The 23,431-nt window shown below is 41.9% G+C and overlaps 1 protein-coding gene across 1 annotated transcript in view; it reads left to right on the top strand.

Annotated features, from left to right (window-relative positions):
- Positions 1-23,431, top strand: part of Brinp2 (bone morphogenetic protein/retinoic acid inducible neural-specific 2) — a 45,114-nt gene that overhangs the window by 12,461 nt on the left and 9,222 nt on the right. Inside the window, exons 2-3 of the mRNA XM_013015613.1 lie at positions 15,403-15,593; positions 16,614-16,822. Of these exons, the coding sequence (XP_012871067.1) occupies positions 15,403-15,593; positions 16,614-16,822 (400 nt within the window). The remainder of the gene's footprint in view (positions 1-15,402; positions 15,594-16,613; positions 16,823-23,431) is intronic.

Below are 23,431 nucleotides of genomic sequence, written 5' to 3'. Positions count from 1 at the left end.
CTCTCTTGCTCCTCCTGTAGAATATTCTCTCATAAGCTGCCCTTGTTTCTTTTTCCCCAACTCTCCCCTTTTTTATCTTTCTTCATAAAGAAAGTACATGAAATTTATTTTGACACAAGGTTCTCTTCTTAAGCCAATTCTGATTTCCAGGGACCTTACTTGCTTGTTCACTTTTCAGAGTACTCAAGAATTTTGAGGACTTTGGATCAATATTTGGTTCTCCATTTTAGAGTCTCTTAGATCAGACTTTTCCCTCTTCACAGACTTCTTTGGCTTTGTACATTCCTTGTGATTCTTTAAGGTGAGCCATGGCGGTTCTAGGTCATAGACATACCTCAGGAAATGGGGGTGACTGCCCTCTGAAATCATGCCAGCAGAGCTTGAAGAAAAGTTAGAAATGTGTGCTGGAGATGAGTTGAAAAAAATGAAGGTTTTTTTTCTGTGGTTTTATTTTTCATTCAAGTTAAATGTCTTAAACATATTCTGGATATTTATTGGCATCCAACTTCTATTTGGTTTGATTATGAATGATTATCATTAGGGACTGCGATAAAATCTTGGCCAGAAAGGAACATACCCTTCTTCCTACTGCATGTCTTGTATATTCTTTGCCGTACCTTCTTGCATGACCCACCCTCTTGCTTCTGTACATGGTGTCTCCTCTCCATCACAGATCCCCATCTAAATTGTGTGGGTTCACAATTTCCTTTCCTGCCTCATCTCTTGTTCTGGGTACATCATTCATCACTTGTACTTTTTTTCCCCACTTGATTAAAGCCCTATCTTGATCCATCTGATCCAAAGGATAAAACTCAAAAACAATTTTCTTAACATAAACATCATTTTCAAACTCACCTCTGCACTCTTTCCACAAATAATCAATGAATGCCGGTACTGACCGGAAGCTACTGATCACACCTCACCACTCTTTCCTGTTTTCCCTTGGTTCCAGCGCCATTGCATCTCCAGATTAGCTCAGTTGCAAGAGGTCCCTTCCATGCCATGTCTCTTCATATCCCAGTTACTCTTCCTGAGAAGCTCATCTCCCTCTGCCAGTGGAGCTCCAACTTACCTTCCAAACCATTTGAATAGCATCTTCCTAAAAGTTCTTCCTTGGCTTCTCCAAGGAAGTTAGTTATTTCGAAGTCATTATTCTCTTCAAATTTCTGCTTATTTGCACTTACTTTTGTGCAACCCAGATGCCCCTCAGTAGATGAATGGATCAAGAAAATGTGATATATGTATGTGTGTATACACACACACACACACAATGGAATTCTATGCCTCCATCAGAAAGAATGACATCATCCCATTTTTAGGAAATGGAAAGAATTGGAAAAAATTATCTTAAGTGAAGTAATCCAGGCACAAAGAAACATAGGTCCCATGGTTTCCCTATTTGCAATAACTAGTATATGTCTGGAACAAGCAGAAAAGGTCAAAATCTATGTACATATGACCAAGTAAGATGATGTTAAGTGAAACGAATCCCAAGATAGTGACACAAGTGTTTTTTTCTTTCTTGCTCTTGTTTCTAATGTATTTATAATGTACTATTTTTTCTCTGTTTTCTCCTTACTTGGCTCTGGGTTTCTTTTGGCAAAGAATACACCTTGTTTTACCTTCCTAGCTCCAATACCATGTCTGCTGCATAGAAGGATTAATTAGAGGACAAAGTTATTCAGTAAGGCCAGGCCCTGGAGGCTTAGTCCTGTAATCCTAGCTATGCATTGGGCTGAGATTTGAGGATCATGGTTTAGAGCTGATCAAGGCTGATCAAGTTCATAATATTCTTAGCTCCAAAAGCTGGAAACAGAGCTTTGGCCCCAGAGGTAAATTACCAGTCTTGAGCAAAAAATTAAGGTACAAGGATGGGAAGGTGGCTCAGTGGTAGAGTGCTTGCTTCACATGCATGAGGCCCTGGGTTTGATTCCTCAGCACCACATAAGGTGAAAAAGCCAGAAGTGGTGCTGTGGCTCAAGTGGTAGAGCGCTAGCCTTGAGCTGAAGAGCTGAGGGACAGTGTGCAGGCCCAGAGTTAAGGCTCCATGACTGACCCCCCACCAAAAAAGTTTTTTAAAAACTAAGGTCTGGTGCCCATGCCTTTAGTTCATGCCCCCATACCAGCACACACATACAATTGGAGGATGTGGGACTAAACTAGGCAAAGCAGCAACAAGTAGTTTGAACTTCAGGTTCCAGAATCCACTTTCTGGGTTTAAATTGCTTATCTTATGCTTCTAGATGCGTGGCTTTTTATAAGCTATTTTGCATGTCTGAACTGTCTTTTTTTTCTCTCCTAAGTATGTGAATAGAATGATAATACTTTATCAATATGATTATTTGCTACTTACTGAAAATGATTTATTCTGTTTCAAGATAGATGCTTATAGTTTTTGTGAAGGACCTCCCTTGGATAAATATAAAGACTCACTGAGAAAGAAGAAAGGAAGAAAGGGCAGTCTTAGTCTACCAAGCTTATTTAACTGCGTACAACTCCAGTCACTAATCAAATTCATTCTTAACATCTCCATACTAGTCTCCATATCTATAACCATAGTTAATCTGTCTATTGATTTTACAAATTATAGATAGTTCAAAATAAATATTTCACTGTCACAAGTGCTTCTCCTGTGGAGCAGAACTCACACAGCAAAGTCCCACAGCCTACAAGCTAGGGCCTCAAGTCCAGACCATTTAACATGTGTATCTAGAAAGCAAGAAGAGTGGCCCCATGTAGGAACACTGCTGAGCTGCTCATTTCACACTCCAGAATGACTTATGGGAAAAAGATTATTTTGAGATCTCATTCAGGGCTAGGCCTCCTTCAACCTAGTTCCTCTTCTATCCATTCAGATCTGAAGATCTCTTCTTAACACCTGAATGTCTCTTCTAGATCTTGGTAAACAAGAAAAAAGAGAGAGCATGAAGAATTTCATGGGAGATGTTTGCTAAACCTGAGTTAATATTTCATTGGCCAGAACTCAGTCACATGACTTCATGTAAATGTAGAGATCACTGGGGGAAGGGGAGTGAGCATCTGTGAGTCTAGGAGGAAAATGCAAATAGCTTACAGACAACTTTCCAGGCTCTGCCACAAGAGGTAGAATGCAAGAAGGATGTGAAATACAAAACCCTAAATTCACATTTTAAAATGTCAACCTCACAGATATAGAATCGAGGAAGCCTGCCTCGACAGCAATTTTTATGAAGAAAAAAATCTAGGACGGAAAAGAAATATGGTGTACTAGTTGACCATAAAATTGCTGTTAGCCAATAATATGTTGCTTTAAAAAATGAACCCAATATTCAAGTGCATTTTAATAAAGTAAATATAGGTAGCAGAGCACAGATTGTCTTTACCTCTTACTCTGTATCCTTGACTAAGATATTTAAATTATTCATATCTTAGCTAGCTCAGCTATAAAATAAGGCTAAAACTGGTGTATGTGTCATTTAACAATTGCCATAATTATACATGTACAATCCCAAATACATTTAGTAACTTAATATACTTACTTTATCTTTTTTTGTTTTTGCTGGATCTGGTTTGAACTCAGGGCTTGAATGTTGTCCCTGAAGCTGTTTTACTCAAGGATAGTACTTTACCACTTGAGCCACAGCTCTACTTCCAGCTCTTTTCCTTATTTTAGTAGTTTATTGGAGATAAGAGAGTCTGATAGGTTTTAATGCCTGAGCTGGCTTTGAGCTGAAATTTTCAGATCTCAGCCTCCTGAGTAGTTATGATTACTGGCATGAATCACCACCAACCCTTAGATTCTTATTCTTACTATTCAGCCTTGCAAGCTTTGCTTCTGGCTGAAGACTGGCAAGGAGGCCATTAGGCCTTTCTTATGGTGTTTATTCTGGAATCCAGGATGAAGGAGTACACTTGAAATGCCTGTGGGGAAGTAACAGAGCTGAAACATCTCACAGAGATGGCAGTATACAGCAGGGAGAGTGAAAACATGAAATGCCTCTGGAGGGCTTTGTTTAGAATTCACACATTGTCACTGCTACCCTCATTCCTTTATCCAAACCAAAGTGGTTTAACCAAATATATAGGGTGAGGAAATAAGCACCATCCATGTAAGTGAGGGAGACTATTGAGCCATGAACCAGAACTTCTAATATAGGTTGAGAATTGTCAGTTAACTGACTACATTGACACTTGTAAAGTTACGATTTCAAATGTGCAAAGTATCACATTCCTGAAAATGACAGGGCTTAATAAGAAGTGAACGTGATAATGGTCTTCATGATGATGATAATGATGTATTCAGATCTTGTATCCAAGTGTACTCTCAGTGACTCGGAACGTAGCAACCAGATGGTGTTCAGTTTGGTTGCCATCTTTAAAAGGAAGTTCATTGACAAGCTAGATTGCCAGGAGCAGAGGTTGAACATGAAAGCCTAGATATCCAAAGACCCTTGAAAGAGCCAAAAATAGTGCCAATAACCAGGGCATATCTATCTATCTATCTATCTATCTATCTATCTATCTATCTATCTATCTATCCCCAAATATCAGAAAGCCTATCTCATTGCTGAAAGAGCAGAGATTTAGAGTAACGAGAGACCCTGCTAACCTGTAGGGTTCTCTTAGAGTAAAATGGATAATGGCAAGCCTATGAAGAAATGTGATGGGCAGAAGGATGGCAAGGCTGTCGGCTTGCTGAGCAGAAACAAGCACAATGAGAGGTATATAGTAGGAAGGCGAGCCATTTTCTCCATAAATGAACAGATGACCTTGGGAGCAACAGGTCAATGGCCAAGGAAGAGCTGCAGTTACTTTGCCTGGGAAAATACATCCTAGGTCCCATTTCAGTTCCTTCCGGTCTCACAGACTCACTGGCCCTTCCTTCGCACATGGCTGTGGTGTTTCCTGTTGATTCTGCAAGCACATCGTTCCTGGGTCCTGTCCAGGTCCCGGAGCACCCCCTTCAGGGCAGTGTCAGACTCACCAAACACTGATCTTCTCCTCCTCCTCCTATAAGCTTGACTCACCCCTCCCCATCTCTCCCAATCAGCCTTAATTAAACTGTTTGAAAGCTGCAGCTTGATTTTAATTAGAGCAAAATTGAAAAGATTAGAATGAAATTGGCCAATCATTGTTTACGGGCCGTTGTTTGAGAACGCAGCAGGCTGCTAAATTACCTCCATGCCAGGCTTCTTGAGTTCTTCCAGACTGGGGGGAAAGATGAGGTACCATGACATCAGGAGAGGGCTGGCCTCATTTCTGCTCTTGTGCATTCAAGAGTTGTAGGGGCTGAGATCTTATTTAACCAAATGATTCCTGGATTGAAGTCTTCCTGCCTAGAGATTTTTCCTATCCACTATGGCAAATGAAGCAGAAGAATAACCTGGGAAGTATGTTTGGCAAGGGTACAGGGCTAGCAAAAGGCAGAAACTCATTGGTAGTACAGCCTGGGTTCTGCTAAAATCTGACCACTAATCAATGGAGCCTTAGGCCTAGCCACTTCCCTAAAGTTTCTTTTTCCCTTCATGAGTTAACTATAAAAGGCTAATAATTAACTAATGATATTTATCTTCTCTCTTCCAAGGTCTTTTTTAAATAGAAAAAGTAGAGCGAACATTGTTTACAATTAAAAAAAACTTGAAAAGAATGAACTATACCAACATAAGAGATTATGGATTTTTTATTGTCATTTCTTTTTTATAGCTCAGATTAATCATGTCTTATTCCTTATAGAAGAAGAGATTCTAAGAGCTGAGTACATTACACTAATACCATCAAGAAGTCTCTTCATGGTATGATGTGTCCAGAAATACTGCCTTCTGTACAAGAACCAAAGCATAGATCCCAAAGCTCCCAAATGATACAGCTAGAGAATGTAAAACCCTCTTAATTGAGTTGCTGAGTAAAAAAAAAAGGCATCTTTCAATGTATATAGTGACACTGAGTTTTACAAGATTAAAGAAGTTGGCCCGTGGATAAGAAAAAAAAACAGTAATATTTTAGACTGATAGATGGAGCCCTGTGAGGTACATTGATAGAAATATAAAGTAGGAAGAAAGCTTTCATGTGTCTGCAGCTCTTTAGAAAGTCAGTGGGATAGTACAGAGTCATGCTCATTGAGTTTCCTGTGTCAAAGAGGCAAATTTTGAGCTGACTAGAAGAAATCAATGCTCCAGAAAGAGGGCTCAATAAAGTAATTGCATGTATCAAGGGTTGGTTGATATGTGAAAACTTTCTGAGGGGTCATTGGTTGGCAGTTTTAAGTAGGCAAAATAAGTTCACAAGGAGGAAAAAAAACAAGAATACAATAGTATTTATGTCTTTGGCTTAAGGCCAATTCCTTGTTTTGCTGCAAAGTTCTTAAATATTTTATTCAATAACCAATCCTGTTTCTTTCTTAATTTTTTTAAATAGAAAACCAGCCATGGTTTCCTTATAAGCATGTTATTCAGAAAAACAACTCCTTTGAGAATAATAGTTCAACCTTGTTCAGCATTGCACAAAAAATGGAGGGGTGCCCCCTCCCACAAAGAAATGACTGAAAACAGGTCAGTAATGGCCAACCATAGAGTAGCCTGAGATTTGCTATCATGAGAGCCCACTTACTTAGTCATCATTTGAAAATCAGTGCTTATGTTGGGTATCCTGGACTCTGTGCTATGGGGCTACTTCACCACAACCACTCTGTGAGTCCTAGGCACTAGTCTGAGAAATGCCACCTGAGGGAACAGGTGATAATTTGTTGGCTCTGTTGGAAATAACATTGATTCCCTTCCCAGTAAACTCAGCTTGGCGTCCACCTCAGAAGGAACTGATGGCTTCTAACACACAGAGTGCACTAACTCTGGGACAGGCTACTACCAAACCCACACGTGTGCCATGGTGGAGGGGGTGGGGGCAGCTGCATATTCAGTTGTGGAGAGAGCCACATGGTCAGGATATATGGAATATGATTTGCAAATGGTAACCGTATGAGTGGCCTTGGATATGGCTTCAATGTGTGTCTCCTAGAGGGGTGGAAAGAGGGAAAAGATTTATTTAAAAATCTGGTAATAGAATAATGCAGCTGCCAACATGAAGTCTCAGCTAAACCAGCAACATTATAGACTGAAATATTCATATTTATGACTTCAAGGTTTCAGCTTCATTGATGCATAGTTTTGTATTTAAATTATCTAGCTAGCTAGCTAGCTAGCTAGATGCTAGGTAGCTAGCATCTATCTACCTATCTATAAACACTTCCTCTCCTAAGGGAGACCTCAGAGGTAATGACTCTTCATGGGAGCTGGATCAATGTTCTCAGTTTACAAGCTCCAAGAGTGGTGCTTAAGCGTGCAGCTGTTGGAAATAGCAGCAAAATGGATGGCTCCAGCTGTGCTCTTTCTGGGTCTTTCATCTTCTGGAGCCCTGAGACCCTGCAGGAGGGGTTCTGGCTGGAAGATTTCTTGTTGATCTTGTGGGACACAAAGGAACACTGTGTTGCTCCATAGCTGGTGACTGGGAGACACCATCTTTTGTTTGCCTTTATTTTTTTTTCTTTTTGAATAAAGGTTACCTTATAGCAACTTAACAGTCTCATTGGAGACAACCCCTTCCCCCGACCCCACCCTGCCCCATGCTTCAAACCTAGAACTGGCAAGTTCATGATTGAGCTCAATGACTTTGTTGCCTGAGGTATGGTATGAATGTGGTTCAACTCTCCTATGGCAAAATCCCCTTTGAGTTACTGAGACACCCCTAAATCCATGTATAACCATCACTGAAAAACTATCAGAGCTAACCATTGTATGTTGTCAATCTGTATACCTAGTGTGGAACAGTTTGAGACATTTGTGATCATTGCCGAATAATTATCTCTAATCTATTTGGACCTTTGTATTTAAAATATTTGCATGTAGCTGATATAATATGTTGGATTATATCTTCTAATCAGGATGTAGACTTTTGGAGACTTCAACTTGGCTGTTTTTCATGATTTCATGAGTATGTTAATCCTTTGACAGAAACAGAGATTATTCATTCAAAGCTAACTTAAAATATGCTTGAAGGAGAATGAGAATGAAGTAATTTTCTGCATTCTCCCAAGGCACTTTTTTTTGAAATGCCATAAGCATTTTTGAATAGCTCTGTTCACCCTTTGGCTCAAACTACTTGCTCGTTTCTGTCTTTTTTTTTTCATTTTTGTTTGTATTGTGGGGGGAGAATTTTTTTGTGCTGTTCTTTAACTTTTTGGCTTAAGTTCAGTGCTCTACCACTTGAGTTGCAGCTCCATTTCCAGATTTTTCTCACAAATGTTGCTGCTTAGGCTGGTTTCAAACCACAATCCTCAGATCTTAGCTCCCGCGTATCTAGGATTACAGATGTGAATCCCTAGCATCTGGCCTGAGTGTCTTTCTAGAATCTAGTAAGCTCTGCTGTTCGGCAGGTACTCTGCACAAGACCCACACTACGGTTTGGAGTATTTGCTTTCTTAGACTGTTTACTGTATAACAAACACAGTGGGAGAGAGAAATGGCTAAATTGAAACGGAGATTTACTTGATGTCTTAATTGAAACAAAGATGATGGCTTAATTGAAGCAGTGCATGTTAATATAATTGATATATAGAAAACATTCCTTTTCTTAGGGAAAAGAGGGCCTTGATTATTTTATTACTGGGGAAGAAAAAAACCTGCTAAATGAAAACTCAGAAATGAACATTTATTCTTTGAATAGCTCAGGCTGCCTTCCAGTATTGCCTTCTGAGATTTTCAGATACTGGAAAGAATCAGGTTAATAAGTGCTATAAGCTTTTTTTTAAAAAAACAAAACCTCTTTCTGGATCAAACACCGTTCACAGATGTTTCCTCATTATTTTGATTCAGTGAGGGTCCCCAAAGGGCAGGGAAGAAACTTACTGGAGTAGAACATAAAACCACCGGAGTCTTAGGATCTAAACCTTCCTATGGCAGAAGATTTGTTCCTAATTCTGAGCGGACACCTGTATCAGTCAGTTCTCCATTACTATAACAGACTTATCTTGAGCTAGATACTTTGTAAGAAAAAGAGGTTTATTAAGCTCACATTTGTAGAGGTTCATGGATTTGGCACCAGCACCAACTCACCTCTGAGAGGACCACACTGGCTTTGTCACCTGCCATACAGTGTCATGGGGATCTGTGTAGAAGAGAGGGAGACCAAATAGTGAGATAGAAGGAAGGAATTGTGTTCCATTGAAACAACCACTCAGGAAAGCTAAGAGTCCCAAAAGAACCCCTTAATCCCTTCTTAGGTGAGAAACCCTATTGACTTTTCCCTCTGACTCTCAAAGGCCCCACCAGCTCTTAAGCATTCCCATGATGAAAATAAGCTTCCAACCCTGAGGGGTTCAATTGCGTCTAGACCATAGCAACTGCCTATTGTGATTCATTATGGAAACAGGTTCTGCTTTATGCCTTTTGTTTCATTGGTTTTTGTAAATATACCCCCTTCTGTGCACACTTCTCGGTTCTTTCTTCAATGAATTGTCCAGTGATTTTTTTTCAAATACAGTTCATATTCTTATGTGTTCTTCACACAATAAAAATCACTTTCTGGGGCTGGGAAGGTGGCTCAGTGGTAGAGCGCTTGCCTTGCATGCATGAGGCCCTGGGTTCAATTCCTCAGCACCACATAAGCAAAAAGAAAAAAGCCAGAAGTGGTGCTGTGGTTCAAGTGGTAGAGCGCTAGCCTTGAGCTGAAGAGCTGAGGGACAGAGTCCAGGCCCAGAGTTCAGGCCCCACGACCGGACCACCCCCCCAAAAAATCACTTTCTCTCTTCAACAGCACACATCCATACTACACAGAGATACCCCCCCACACACACACAGGTGCACGCACGCGCGCACACACACACACACACACACACACACACACACACGTCCACAAACAGAGATAGCAAATCACCACAGTGGCCACACTTGTATCTGGAAAAGACAGCTTGTGTTTAAATCCTATCCTTTTACCTATGGCTGTTGCATACAAAACATATCAATGTATTTGTCCTTCAATTTCCTGATAGAAAGATGAGAGTAATTATATACCCCCATATAGGAATATTGTATTAGCTAGTCCTTATAAGATGGTTGGAATGGCTAGCACATAGTAAGGTTTCATTAAATATTAACTATTATTTTTTATTAGTTGCTCATAAAATGCTCTCTATGACAATAGCATTCATTTTTCTAGGTCGTTTGTTATTCTTTGTTATGATTTCCTAAATGGCAATAGGAGTTGTGTTCTGGCCTTTGCCTCTTCTCCCTCCCATTGCACTCTGGATATGAGCTTTTCTGTTGTCTCAGTCTCAATTTCTCCTCCTGAAAATGAGCATCATGAAACCATTTTAATCCAAATAGGTTTCGCTCTAGTATAAATATTGCATTGTAACTTGAATATAGAGTAAATTCATGGTTTGTTTAGATAATTAAAGAAATGGAATGTCCTGGGTAATGAAACTATTTTTGTTCCAATGCAACAAACATTTAAAGAGTATTAGAGTGCAATAAAATACACTTAACTTCATCCACACAAGGGAAAACACTTGTACAAATAGCAATACGGTATTGACCTCAAACACTAGCTTTGGGTTTTAACCTCAACACTTTCACTAACTGGGACTCCATGCTAGCTACTTTCTTAACCTCTCTGGGTTTTCACTGTTATAATCACCACCATCATCACAGTTGCTGCTCAGAGCACTGAGGAAAGGTCAGGGTGGTAGCAGCTCTGGTTCAGCTATCAACTGGTTGTATTGCTTTAGGCAATCAGCTTGCCTCTCGGTTCCATGGTTTGCTTATAACAGAAGAGAATTGGAACTGACTTCTTGATCAGTGTGCACACTGGCATCAGGGCATTCTGCTAATGGATTGTAGATATATTGATTCATTGACAACCTGCCCCCCCCCGCCACTTCCTCAGTTGTTGGGGCAATTGAGTAAGAACTAGAGAAGCAGATTTCTAGCTCTGATCTCCTCTACCCTGAGCAGCAGCTTCCAGACTCCAGTGTGTCAAATCAAAGGAGTTTTCCATGTACCTCATAATGTTCAAAAGCCTGGCAAATGGTACTCACATGTCTCTTCCAATTCTAACAACCGAGGCTTTCCTCTAGTAGTTGTGTGATCTTGGGCCAATTAACTTTCTGAGCTTTGATTCTATCATGCCCTAAAAACTATTGATTTGAATGAAATATATGACTTCCCAAATCTGATGTTGAAGTGAGTAGAAGTGCAAAGCTCTAAGATTATTGTTTCCTTGGGAAGTCTCTAACACAATGAATGTGACAGAAGCTTGCAAGATTCACTATAGAGAAACAGACCTGGTGATCATTAATATATAAGTGTAAATTACAGCAGAATCTAATGGAGAGACTCCTTCATTCATTGGGCTTGGGAGTGTGACCAGTAGACAGTCATTAAAAGCTGTCCATGTCTGTTGAAGACAATAATAAGAGGACTCAGGCAAAGCAAAAATATATAGAGCAGTATCTTGATTTATGTTTTCAACTGCACAAAATTATTCCTGCTACAGTTTTATAAATCAAACCTAATTGTCTCATTGATATATATACACACACATACACATTTACAATACTTTATCTCATTTCAGATCAATCACTAATTGGTTGTTGCTTCCCATATTTTCATTCTAAAACTATTTCTAATCGATTGTTCTGTAACTTGCAAACAACTAGTCAATTAGGAGTGATGCGATGTGAAATAAGTGACTTGAGACTCAGTCATTCAACAAAGACATATTAGAAGTTGGACCCTGGTGGCTCATGCTAGTTACCAGACTCAGTTACTCAGGAGGCTGAGACCCAGAGGACTGTAGTTTGAAGACAGCACAAGCAGAAAAGTCCACAAACTTCATCTTCAATTAAGCAGCAAAATGTCAGACTGGATGTGTGGCACAAATAGCAAAGCACCAGCTCAGCAAACCAAGTGAGAGTAAGGCCCTAAGTTCAATCCATAGTACCAAGAAAGAATGATAAGGAGAAGAAGAAACAAGGGAGGGAGGGAAGGAGGAAGGGAAGGAAGGAAGAAGAGAAGGGAAGGGAAGGAAAAAGAAGGAGGAAGGAAGGAAGGAAGGAAGGAAGGAAGGAAGGAAGGAAGGAAGGAAGGAAGGAAGGAAGGAAGGAAAATGTTGGAACTCTTGTACTGTTCAATTGCTAGATTACTTATCATTTTACTGCTGGAGATAGAGGTGAATAAAGTAAAACAAACAACATTCCTACGCAGAGTTTTAATTGTATAAGAAGAGAATGGTAGAGATGAGTGCATAGAACAGAGCATAGAAACACACAGTAAGGGAGGGCACGCTTTGAGATAGGATGGCCAGAAAATGCTTGTCAGAAGGTAAGATTTGGTAGTCCTAAATGAAATGTCACAGCATCTGTTTCTGATGACCCCTAAATCCAACCAATGAGAAATGAGATTGAGAAACTGGGTTTTGTTGTTGGTGGTGGTGGTATTGGCAGTAGTCATGTGGGGTGTGTGTGTGTGTGTGTGTGTGTGTGTGTGTGTGTGACTAGAGTTTTAACTCACAGCTTTCATACTTGTGGGGCTGGTACTCTACACTTCAGTTTGCCTCTACCCTTGTTTTTTGCTGGTTATTTTGAGATACAGTCTCACTTCCTACCCGGGTACACGTCACCACCCTGTGTACCTTCTCTCCATGGAGTCTCCTAGACTTTTCTGCTTAAGCTGACCTGGAGCCTTGATCCTCCCCATTTCAGTCCCCAGACAGCTAAGAGTGCAGGTGTGCACCACAGGCACCCAGCATAACTGGTTTTTGTTTGTTTTGTTTTGTTCTGTTTTTAAACTCAGCAGCACTATTTGAAAGAGAAAATGGTTTTTTGACAGATACCCTGTACTTTAAAGTTTAGTATTTCCTGCACAAAAGAAATAACTGATACTATATTATTATGAACTTGCCTGCTTAGATAAATAAAGCCACACTGCAAGAATTTTTAAAGACTTTATTGAAAACCCTGAATTATTAGTCACCATTGTCCTTTGTTTGCCTAGTGATGTTTGCTATGTACTCCTCCCATTATCTTGGCCTCCTGAGTTAGATGTGTGTGTGTGTGTGTGTGTGTATGTGTGTGTGTGTGTGTGTGTGTGTGTGTGTGTGTGTGTGTGTAGGGTGGGAGAGGCTATAGACTTAAATGGGACATGGATTTTCATTTATTTACTTTCAATCCTTTAAATTTGCTGCAGCTCCATACTCTTTGGTTTGGGGGGAAGATTAGATCACAGTTTAGCAAGATTGCAATGAGCAGGGTCAGGAGGGATGGAGGAGGGACAGGACTCTACACATGGTTGCTTTCTAAGCCAGTGGTGCTGGTCCTTTTCCATGTACTATGGGAAACTCTGGGAAATAGCTTTCCCACATGGATGTGGTCCTTTACAAGCCATTAGGACAAATTCCCCTTAGAAATCTCTGACCTGGAGTGGGAAGGTGGCTCAGTGGTACAGTGCTTGCTTTGCATGCATGAGGCCCTGGGTTCGATTTCTCAGCACCACAAAGCAGAAAAAGCCACAAGTGGCGCTGTGGCTCAAGTGGTAGTATGCTGGCCCTGAGCTGAAGAGCTGAAGGACAGCGCCCAGGCCCAGAGTTCAGGCCCCATGACCGACAAAAAAAAAAAAAAAAAAACTCACCTATGAATTACATAGCATTAAGATTAAAATCTTAGATGAGACTAGTATAAAACTTGGCTATTTTCTGGAATGGGTTTTTTCAACATAAGTGCCTTCTTCATTCTTTTCATTACCCTTGTGACAGTGGAACTTAATGTGTAAAAGCACAGGTGAAGGAAATCACTGGCATCTTAATTTGAATGAGCATAAACGCTAGTATACATATGCCCTTCATCTACATACAGCACACCCTGCTCCACATGTACATACCACACACATGCTAGCTGCATTGAGGAAAGTCCTTAAAGCAGTACTGCTTATTCATTTCATTCCATCTTGACCTTGAGTACATAGCTTTTTAATTTTCTGTGTGATGAACTGGGTAGGATACATTAAGCCTGTCCAAGGCTATCAAAGAACTATGGTTCTATCAAGGAAAAATACATATGTGATTGACTTGCAAGCTGAACAAGCAACTTTTTCATGATTTTCCTTTTTGTTTTTCTTGAAAGCACAACCAGCAGAAAAATCTATGGTTATTCAGACTTGAGTGTTTGGCAGACATTTTCTAAAAAAGAAAAAAAGTAATCTAACTTCTATAAGGAGAACTGACAGTATTTGTTACCAATGATACAATTTCAGCTTTCAAATGAAAATTAGAATTTTGGCAAACATGTATTTGTCATTGTGAGCTTGACAACCTCCTAATATTTAAAGACATTTGTGATGAAATTGGTGGTGATATTAACTAATATGATGTTTGGAGACTGTATAATGAAAAGTGTCAAAATGTGGAAGTTCTGCATAACTCAGTGATCTAATAGTTTCAAGATGACCAATGCTGTTATAAAATCAGAGAGGGTAAAAAAATCGGTTGAAACTACAACAAACCACACTAGATTTCAATGTGATAGAGTCTAAAATGTTTGTTGATGTGCCTTCATATGCCACACTGTAACTTGCCTTTAAGAAACTTGCTTTTGTTTAGTAGAGTTCTGAGAACAGAAATCCACAATTAGGATGACATAATTTGGATGCAGAGCACATCTGAGAATGCAAATTTTTCCTCTACTCAAACAGATGGAAAAGAGTTTACAAAAACACACAAAGCAGTGTGACTTTTCTGGGTACGCTGGTTTTGTTTCAGAACATATAGTTACTGTCCAAAACAGGTTTGTGTTATAATGTAATAGGTTTCTTTTATCTTCAAATGAAGCAATAAGTAAATAAACTTAGTTTTCTCCATTTTAATTTCTGAAATGGTAACTTTTATTAATAGATGAAAGTCAGTAAACAAAGGAGACACTTATTTTCATGAGTGTGAAGGGATCTGGGACCAGAAAGCAAAGAAGTGTTGTTCTAGAACCCTCTTTCTGTCATTACCCATGAAGCCATGAGGCATGTGGTGACTCATCCACTAAGTGACGGTCGTGACTACAACACCTCTCTACAAAGCACTGTTGCAATACTTGGCAGTTTTTGTTTTTCTTTCTTTCTACCACTCTATGCTGGCAGGCCTGGCCTGGGAAGAAGCTGGTCCTCTGCTGGGAGAAGCTGTGATGGACAACAGAAATACAGCTTTCTCAGTGTGGAAATGACGGGTCATGGGAGGGTCCAGGGGACCCTTCCCAGGTTTGCTTGTCTCCTGGGGAAGACGTCACCTGAGACTCATCTCCTGCGATGGAAAAAACATGTCACTCACTTGAGATCGTGGCCTCTCGTGCTGGAAAGCAACGAGTTTTCCTGTGTCCCTTGCTTTTTCCTTCAGGGAGTTTGCTCGCTGGAAAGTAAACAACTTGGCTTTGGAAAGGAAGGACTTCTTTAGTTTGCCTTTGCCTCTCGCCCCAGAATTCATCCGGAACATCCGCCTCCTTGGAAGGAGACCCAACTTGCAACAGGTTACTGAGAACCTGATCAAAAAGTACGGCACGCATTTCTTGCTTTCTGCCACCCTCGGAGGTAAGCGGTGTCAGGGTCCCAAGTAATGGGTGGCTAGATGGTTAAAAATCAACTTTAGGACAGAATTATCTAATATACCTCCAACTGTTTCCCTGGGTCTCTCTATCCTGGCTGACACATCGCTGCCGGGGAAATATTTTCTATCTGGTGCTTTGGAGAACAGTGCATTCTCTTTCTCATCCAGAACACTCTGATTTGCTTGTAAGCATTTCCCAAAGAGCTGGGGCTGGGGAGGGGGGGAGAAGAAGGGGAGGGGGGGAGGGGAGAAGGGAGAGGGAGGACAGATTTCTGCTAAACCCATACCAGCAGGGGGCGCTCCTAGTATTGCTTTGGTTGAGCAGCAGCTAACTCCAAGGCTTCCCCACTTCCTAATACTTGCTGTGGCTAACAAATTTAAGACCCATGGAGTCCCTATGTATGTCAGTAACCAGCCCAAACCAGTTCCATCGACCCTGAGCTAATGATGGGGGATGGGGGGTAGGGTGAGGGAGGTACACCATGGGGCTGGAGGTACACCATTGGAAAGCTCTGAAGAGGCCTGCTATGAAGAAAGCAGGATTTGTTGTCACATTTAGCTCATTGCCCCTGGAACAAAGTAGCTTCTTTGGCTGCCAGCATGTGGTAGGGGTTGAGTGTCTGATGGGGAAGAGCTTCAACGATTTTGTCCTTTCCCAGGGAGCAGAAATAGCCATGGTGGCTTCTTATCAACAACTTGAGAGAGAGAATTGTATCTCGCCCCCGGAGGCAGATTGCCCGAGACAGAGATCAATAGCAGATGTTAAATGAAGAAATGGAGGGTGAATGGGGGTGAGCTTTGGGAGGCTTAGGAGCAAAGGGAGAGAGGGAGGCCTTCCCAGGGAAGGGAGGCCTGTGACCCCACACCACACAGTGGACCAAGGCCCACAGCAGGGGCCTCGCTGCCTCTTAGCCCCTGTGTCTGGCTCAGGCTTCCCTTGTGCTTCTTGGTAGGGGCTGTGGAGCAGGAAGGCCTCACTCAGTCCACCTCTGTTCTGGCTACAGGAGAAGAGTCCTTGACCATTTTTGTGGACAAGCGGAAACTGAGCAGGAAGGCAGAGCCCACGGGAGGCGTCTCTGCCGTGGGAGGCAGTGGGAACAGCTCAGCCGTGTCCTTGGAGACCCTGCACCAGCTCGCAGCGTCCTACTTCATCGACAGAGAGAGCACTCTGCGCCGGCTCCATCACATCCAGATAGCCACCGGGGCCATAAAGGTAACAGCAGCCTGCCAGGCCCAGGGCCGGTGGGGGCCCCTGGGCAAAGGGCTTATCCAGCTGTGGCCCGGCCAGGCCAAACCCATCAAAGGGAAAACCAGTTTTCTGATGGGGTTTCAGACAGCTCTCAAATAGCATGGAGTCACCCCTCCTACATGAGCAGGAACACTTGTGGGAGGGACATCTACTGGGCTCCTGGATGGCCGCTGCTTATTGCCCCTGCCCCCACAGGTGTCACAGGTGCCAGGGGGTGGGCCAATTGGAAGAACAGCAGAGGAGTTGCATACAGATATCAAGAAGTTTCATTGAGCTATAAAGCAAAGACAGTTAGGAGGTTTCTATTTTGTGGAGTGAGGAGAGGGAGCAGCTACTATTATCTTGGTAGGTCAGGAGGTACTTAGGGTTTAGACTTTGAGGCTGAGATCTAAAAGGCATGACTCTGTGTGTGTGTGTGTGTGTGTGTGTGTGTGTGTGTGTGTAAGGAGTGTGTGGGTACAGAAACAGTAAGTGCTAAGGGCCTGAAGCAGAATCGAGCTCACTGCTAGAGTACAGACATGACTGTAGGCGGAGTATAGACATGTTACTACAGACAAGGGAACAAGAAAGCCATTGGAGCCGGTGGCTCACACCTGTAATCTGAGCTACAAGGGAGGCTGAGATCTGAGGATAGTGGTTCAAAACCAGCCCTGGCAGACTCTTATCTGTAACCACCAAAAACCTGGAAGTAGAGCTCTGGCTCAAGTGGTAGAGCTCTAGTCTTGAGCACCCAGACGCTTGAGTTTAAGCACCAGGAATGGCACAAGAAAAGACTGAAAGAAAGAAAGAGAGACTAGAGAAATAAAGAAAAGAAAGAAAGGAGGGAGGGAGGGAAGGGGAGGGGGAGGGAAGAGAAAGAGAAGGAAGGAAGGAGGGAAGAAAGGAAGGAAGGAAGGAGGGGGGGAAGGAGGAAGGAAGGGAAAGAAGGACACAATGAGGTTCTGAGGAAGACTAAAACCACAGCACATGGTGATGGCAATGAATTTTTATAAGTATTACCAGAAGAGTGATATCTTATTCATGTTTTTAAAAAGAATAGTGTTCATTGTGACTTTAAATATCTATAATCTCTATCCTATCTCATCTACTTACCCCTAGGACATTTCAATTAAAGTTTGTATTATTTTATGGAAGACTTGGGATTCCTGAAATAAAAACACTTGAATAATACCTTTAAAAATCATTTTAAGTATAAATTTAGGATGGTGAATAGCTTTCAAACTGATGATGTGTTTGGCTTTGGTTTCATCTAAAAATATCCTAAGGAAATTCTCCTCATCAGTCATTCAATAAATATTTATTGAGCACCTTTTATGTGCCAGACCACTCTGCTAGGTTCTGATATTCAGGACGTGAACCGACATAAAATATGTGCACTCATGAAACCTGAATTGGAGTAGCAGAGACATGGTTCAATAAACACACAATGTCAGAGTAGGAAAACATAGAAAAAAGGAATGAACCCAATTAAGAGACAGAGCATGATGTAGTGCTCAACCACAAATGTAAGCACAGTGTAGACGGCTCACAGCTGTAATCTGAGTTACTCAGGAGACGGAGATCTGAGGATCATAATTCCGAGCCAACCTGAGCCGACAAATCTGTGACTCTTACCTTCAATTAACCAACAAAAAGCCAGAAGTAGAAGTGTGGCTCTACTGGTAGAATACCAGCCTTGAGTGAAAAAGCGAAGCAAGAGCACTAGACCCTGAGTTTAAGCTCTAGTACTAGCACAAAAATAAAATGCAAGGGAACAATATAAAATAAAGTAAGATTAAAATGTAAGGTTAATGCAAACCATGAACACAGTTGGAGCTTCGAAAGGGCTGGTTTCTTTTCTTCTCAAATGAACAGTGAGATCAACTAAAGATTTATTTCGGTGTTTCTAGTGTCATCTCGAACCAATACTATTACACATCTCTTCATCTTCATTTATCTCCCTGTACTCTCCACGATCTGTTCCTTGCATGTAATCCAGTTGTGTCTACCCAACAGCCTTTCATACAGTCACATCTAATTCCAACTCTTATTTGCCGCTGTGTTTACAGTGCTTGTCTGTGGACCAGAGCAGCTCTTCCTCACCTATCTTTGATTAGCTCAGAAAGGCAATCTTTACCTGAATCCTAACATGGATAAATTCTCCTCTTTAGTGTTCCCAACACATGCATCTTTTATAGGGCTTGATATTTGGATTGCAATTGCTAGCTAATATGGTTATTGCCACATGAGACTATGGTCTTGTTTAGCATTGATTCCCTGCTACATAGTATAGAGGGCACCATATGATGGATGGACAATTCATCATCCAACCATGTCAAAGGAATGAACAAACGAACGAATGAATAAATGAAAGGCATCTTCTGGACATGGTGCTTTCCACATGGCTTAGGTTTGCCTGCTCGGGATGTGTATGCAAATACCTTCAAGCATGTTTAGTTAAAAGAAACAGAGATCTACTTAAGAAAGCTTGATAGGAAGGAAGTTTATTAAAAGGACTCTGGTGAAGAATATCCCAGATCTGCAAGGGCAGAACGCTAAATCCAGACCATACATCTGGGACTTGTAAAATGATGGTCGCACTCTGGTTACTATCTCTGTTTCTTGTTGGAATAGATGCCTCTACTTTCTACTTATTTTTTTTAATCTCCATCTGCTTCATCTTCTTGCTTCCCTTGTGCAAGAATTATGTCCTCTGTTTATCCCAGACTCTTCTATACCCCAGTGGCTTCAACTTAACTCATGGTTTTGCCTTGCTGTGGAACTGTCTCTAGCCCTGACTGCACATTATTCTTTCTGTTTTGTCTGTCAGCCAGTGCCACCAGTGCAGAGGTTTTATTCCCTGTTTGTGACTGTATTTTCAGTTCCTGGCACCTAGAAAGTGTTTGATAATTATTTATTATCGGAATTTTATAAATACCTACAGTCATTTTTCAAACCTTCCCCACCCCCCCACCCCACCCCCACCCCGGTTCAGAGTCAAACCTTAGCCTAAGGGTGGGGTTTTCTGCATTGTCTCCAGCCTGGTTTGCCTCTTGTTAAGTTAAAAGCAGTAGAGTAAATGGTAGGTAGATATTCAAATCACATCAGTTTGAAGTCCTCTGGGTACACTTTCCACAGCTAGAGCCACTGCTCATCCCTTCAAAGGAGGGGCCCACTACTCTTGGAAGCCTCTTCTTGGAATTCCTCAAAGGGCACACTCAATGTGAGATGAATATTCAGTTTCCACCTCGCTGACTGACCTGGGATTTTTCTCTGTCTAGGAACGTGATGGATCCTCTCTATGGGATACAGTTCTAAAAAACATGGGTAAATGAGGGTGATTTCACTTTGCTTTTTTCTCTCCTTCAACTCATCCCAATTCTTTAGTGAGGTCTACAGGTTTGAAATGACATACCCAAGGATGTAGCCCATGAGTCAGGAGTACAAGGCTGCCCTGTTTCCCTTCCCACACCTTTGCTCATCTGATGCTCTTGACCCAAAATGGTAGTGTCCCACACAATGCCGTCTCTTTGCTCTAAAGTGCTTAGTATTTACAGATTCAGATAGGAAGCGCCAGTAGTCCTGCTGTCCTCTGCAACACACTCTTGCTATCTAACAGTCCTTCCTTGGTGTTGTGGGCCCACATCTCCCTCCCTGCCCTGAACATGCCTTAGTAGTTGAGTCGTCTTCCAGGCCAGTCATTACTCTGCTAATGGGTTGGGCTCTGATCACCGGCTCTGCCTTCAGGAAATGAAAGATCTACAGCATATGTGTCCATTTCTTTTGATCTCCAAGCAAATGTGTAGTTAGATTTCTTTTTTTATATTCTTTCCTAGAAACTCTTTCTGCAATAACATGGAAGAAGAGGTGCCCTCTCTTGTTTGTTCATCATGTTTAATGGGACCCCAATAAAGCATCACTGTTGGAAGGTTTGCCCTGATCAGCACATGTCTATTATAGGATTTGTCACATTACATTTAAGCTGTTAGCGTACCTGTTCCTCCCCTCCTTGCATTAGCCATGACAGTAGGTCTTAGAGCAGTAGAGACTCGGCAACATGCACATAGCTCCAGGTTCCTTTACAGCATCTGGTATGTAGCAGTATGCTCAGTAAAATTCTCCATTGGTGAAGGCAGGTGATACATACAGTTTAGGGGGAGACAAACTTATTCAAGTCAGAATGCTTAGAATTGGGTTTCAGCCTTGATATTTCCTCTATGACCTTGAGGAATCATTGAACCCCATGTGTCTGTGGAAGGTCAGAATTACCCACTATTTGACTCAACTGTACACAGGACTTAAATTCCACTAAGATGGCAACACCGGGCTTTGGAATATTGAAACACTCTTATATTCCAAGCCACTTATGCTACCCTAGTCACCTTTATCTCTCTCCTGGAACCCGTAGCCCAACTTTTGATATCAACCAAAGTGTACATGCAGCCCAAGACACCTGCAGAACTCTATCTGGCCATTCAAGACTGACCACTGAGCAATAAGAACAGACGGATTGCTCTGGACTAATGATAAATATGGTGAATGTTATCTGTGCTATAGGGTCATGACACCAGCTTGTGTGTATATGCTTCTCATCAGCAATTTCTGGGAAGGAGTCAGGCCACCAAGGGGGAAATCGGGCCCTTTTCTTAGTTATAGCTCAATTCTCTATTACATAGTGTCCCTTCAGTCAAAAGATATGGAAGGTCTTGGTGGGGAGGATTGGAGATGTTTATAAGCTAACTGAGGATCCCCCCATGAAAGTTCAGCTGCACCCCAGGCTGGTGGAAAGGAGCATTGTCACGAAGCATCCTGCAAAACCACCTGTGGGCATTTTTCACTGCAGTAGCCCAGGATTTGCCATTTGGCCTCTTTCAGCACACATCAGCTATGCTAAGCTCAGCCCCATTGCTCATCATTAGAAGCCCATTTTTTACTCTGCCCGTAGGCATTACAGGTATCCTCCCAGGTAGAACAAGAGCAGCCTGGAAGTCAGAACAGAGGGAGGCAAACAGGCTTGCTGGAGCTACGGTTTGCATGATCAGGGATTTATGGAAAATTGGATGTGCTAATGAACCTGGATCCATCAGGGGCCTTCTGAAGGCAGGATGGTCTCTGTCAACAGACCAATTAGCACACAATTATTTTCCCCTTCTGAAAGCTTATCAGAGGCATTCTTTGAAACTGTGCACCTGAGTGAACTGCACTTGGCATTTCCTCTATAGGCCCTCTTTATAAGCTCCAGGAGCTGTCTGACTCTTTTGTAAAGAAAGCTGCAAGATTCTCCTGACATCAGAGTCTCTGCAGCTTTTGTCACCCTGGGGCTGTAGAGGGGGTTTGGGGGTAGGGGAGGGGAGCTGTTTACTCCAGTCAACCTGCTCTTGTATCTGCAGGCAGACCTGTCCAACTTCCTCTCTTCTTCCCTTAACTTCCTAATGGGGAGAGAGGTGGTCTCGAATATAAAGAGGTATTATCTTGGGATCTGGTGAAATCTAAACAAGCCTTCCTCATGATGATCTGGCCTCTCCCCTCATTCAGGGATAAGAATACTGATCCTAAGTCCATGCAGTTCAATCTTCAGAAGAGAAAAGGTATGAGGAGAGGGCAGATTGCTAACTCACTTTGGGTGAACTGGTCTCTGTTGAGAACATTTATTATTTTAGGAAGTGGGCATGTCTTGAGTGGCTTAAAGTCCTTGTTGGCTCCAGTATTATCAGGAGACCAAAAGGTATTGAACTAGAATCTGGAGATTCCACCACACTCCAACTCTATGGTGTTAGGTATTCTGGCTCTTGAAACCGTGGCGCCCTTTTTGGAGAGTAGAAGTAGTGAGGTTTATATCAAAAGGTTTCTGTGATGGTTCGACAAGTATGGGAATCTGTGGAGAAGTTGTTCCGACTCTTTACTGGTCTTGGTCCTATTGTTTTCTTGCTTCTTTGTAGGCCTGGTGTGTTGTTTCTCCTTTGGTCTTTGCCTAGAGACATTGTTCTTCCTCCATCCCTTCAGACTCTGTCACACCCCTATTCGTCCATTGATGAATCTAAGACCTTCTCAGACTACTTTAAACTCCTGTCTCATCAGCACTGTATATTTAGCTAGCATCACATCATCTCTCCCTGATTACTTTGTTACATCTCCCTTTTTTAAGCCTGGATAGACAAGACCCTCTCAATTGTGTTACCTGTATATTTGTTTTCCCTGTTGGAATCAGCAGGGTGCTAGACATGTATACAGTCTATGCACTTGGGAGCTGGTGTGCTATAAATCTTGCTGCTCTGTCTTTTCTTCCTCATAGCATGCTTCCTCTACCTACCTTGTCTGGCCAATGAAGTTTACTTATCTGAGAAGTAAACTTTACAGGCCCATAGTTTATTTATTTTTGTCCGTTGTGGGGCTTGACTTCTGCGCTTGGGTGCTGTTCCTGAGCTCTTCAGCTCAAGGCTAGCACTCTACCACTTGAGCCACAGTACCAAGTCCAGATTTCTGGTGGTTAATTGGAGATAAGAGTCTCATGGGCTTTCCTTGCCACTGCTGGCGTTGAACCATGATCCTCAGATCTTAGCCTCCTGAGTAGCTAGGATTACAGGCGTGAGCCAC

The sequence above is a fragment of the Dipodomys ordii genome, unplaced genomic scaffold (assembly GCF_000151885.1).
Source record: "Dipodomys ordii isolate 6190 unplaced genomic scaffold, Dord_2.0 Scaffold27, whole genome shotgun sequence".
Taxonomy (NCBI): Eukaryota; Metazoa; Chordata; class Mammalia; order Rodentia; family Heteromyidae; genus Dipodomys; species Dipodomys ordii.
The sequence above is the reverse complement of the archived record's forward strand: the minus strand, read 5'-3'. Positions and strand labels throughout refer to the sequence as shown.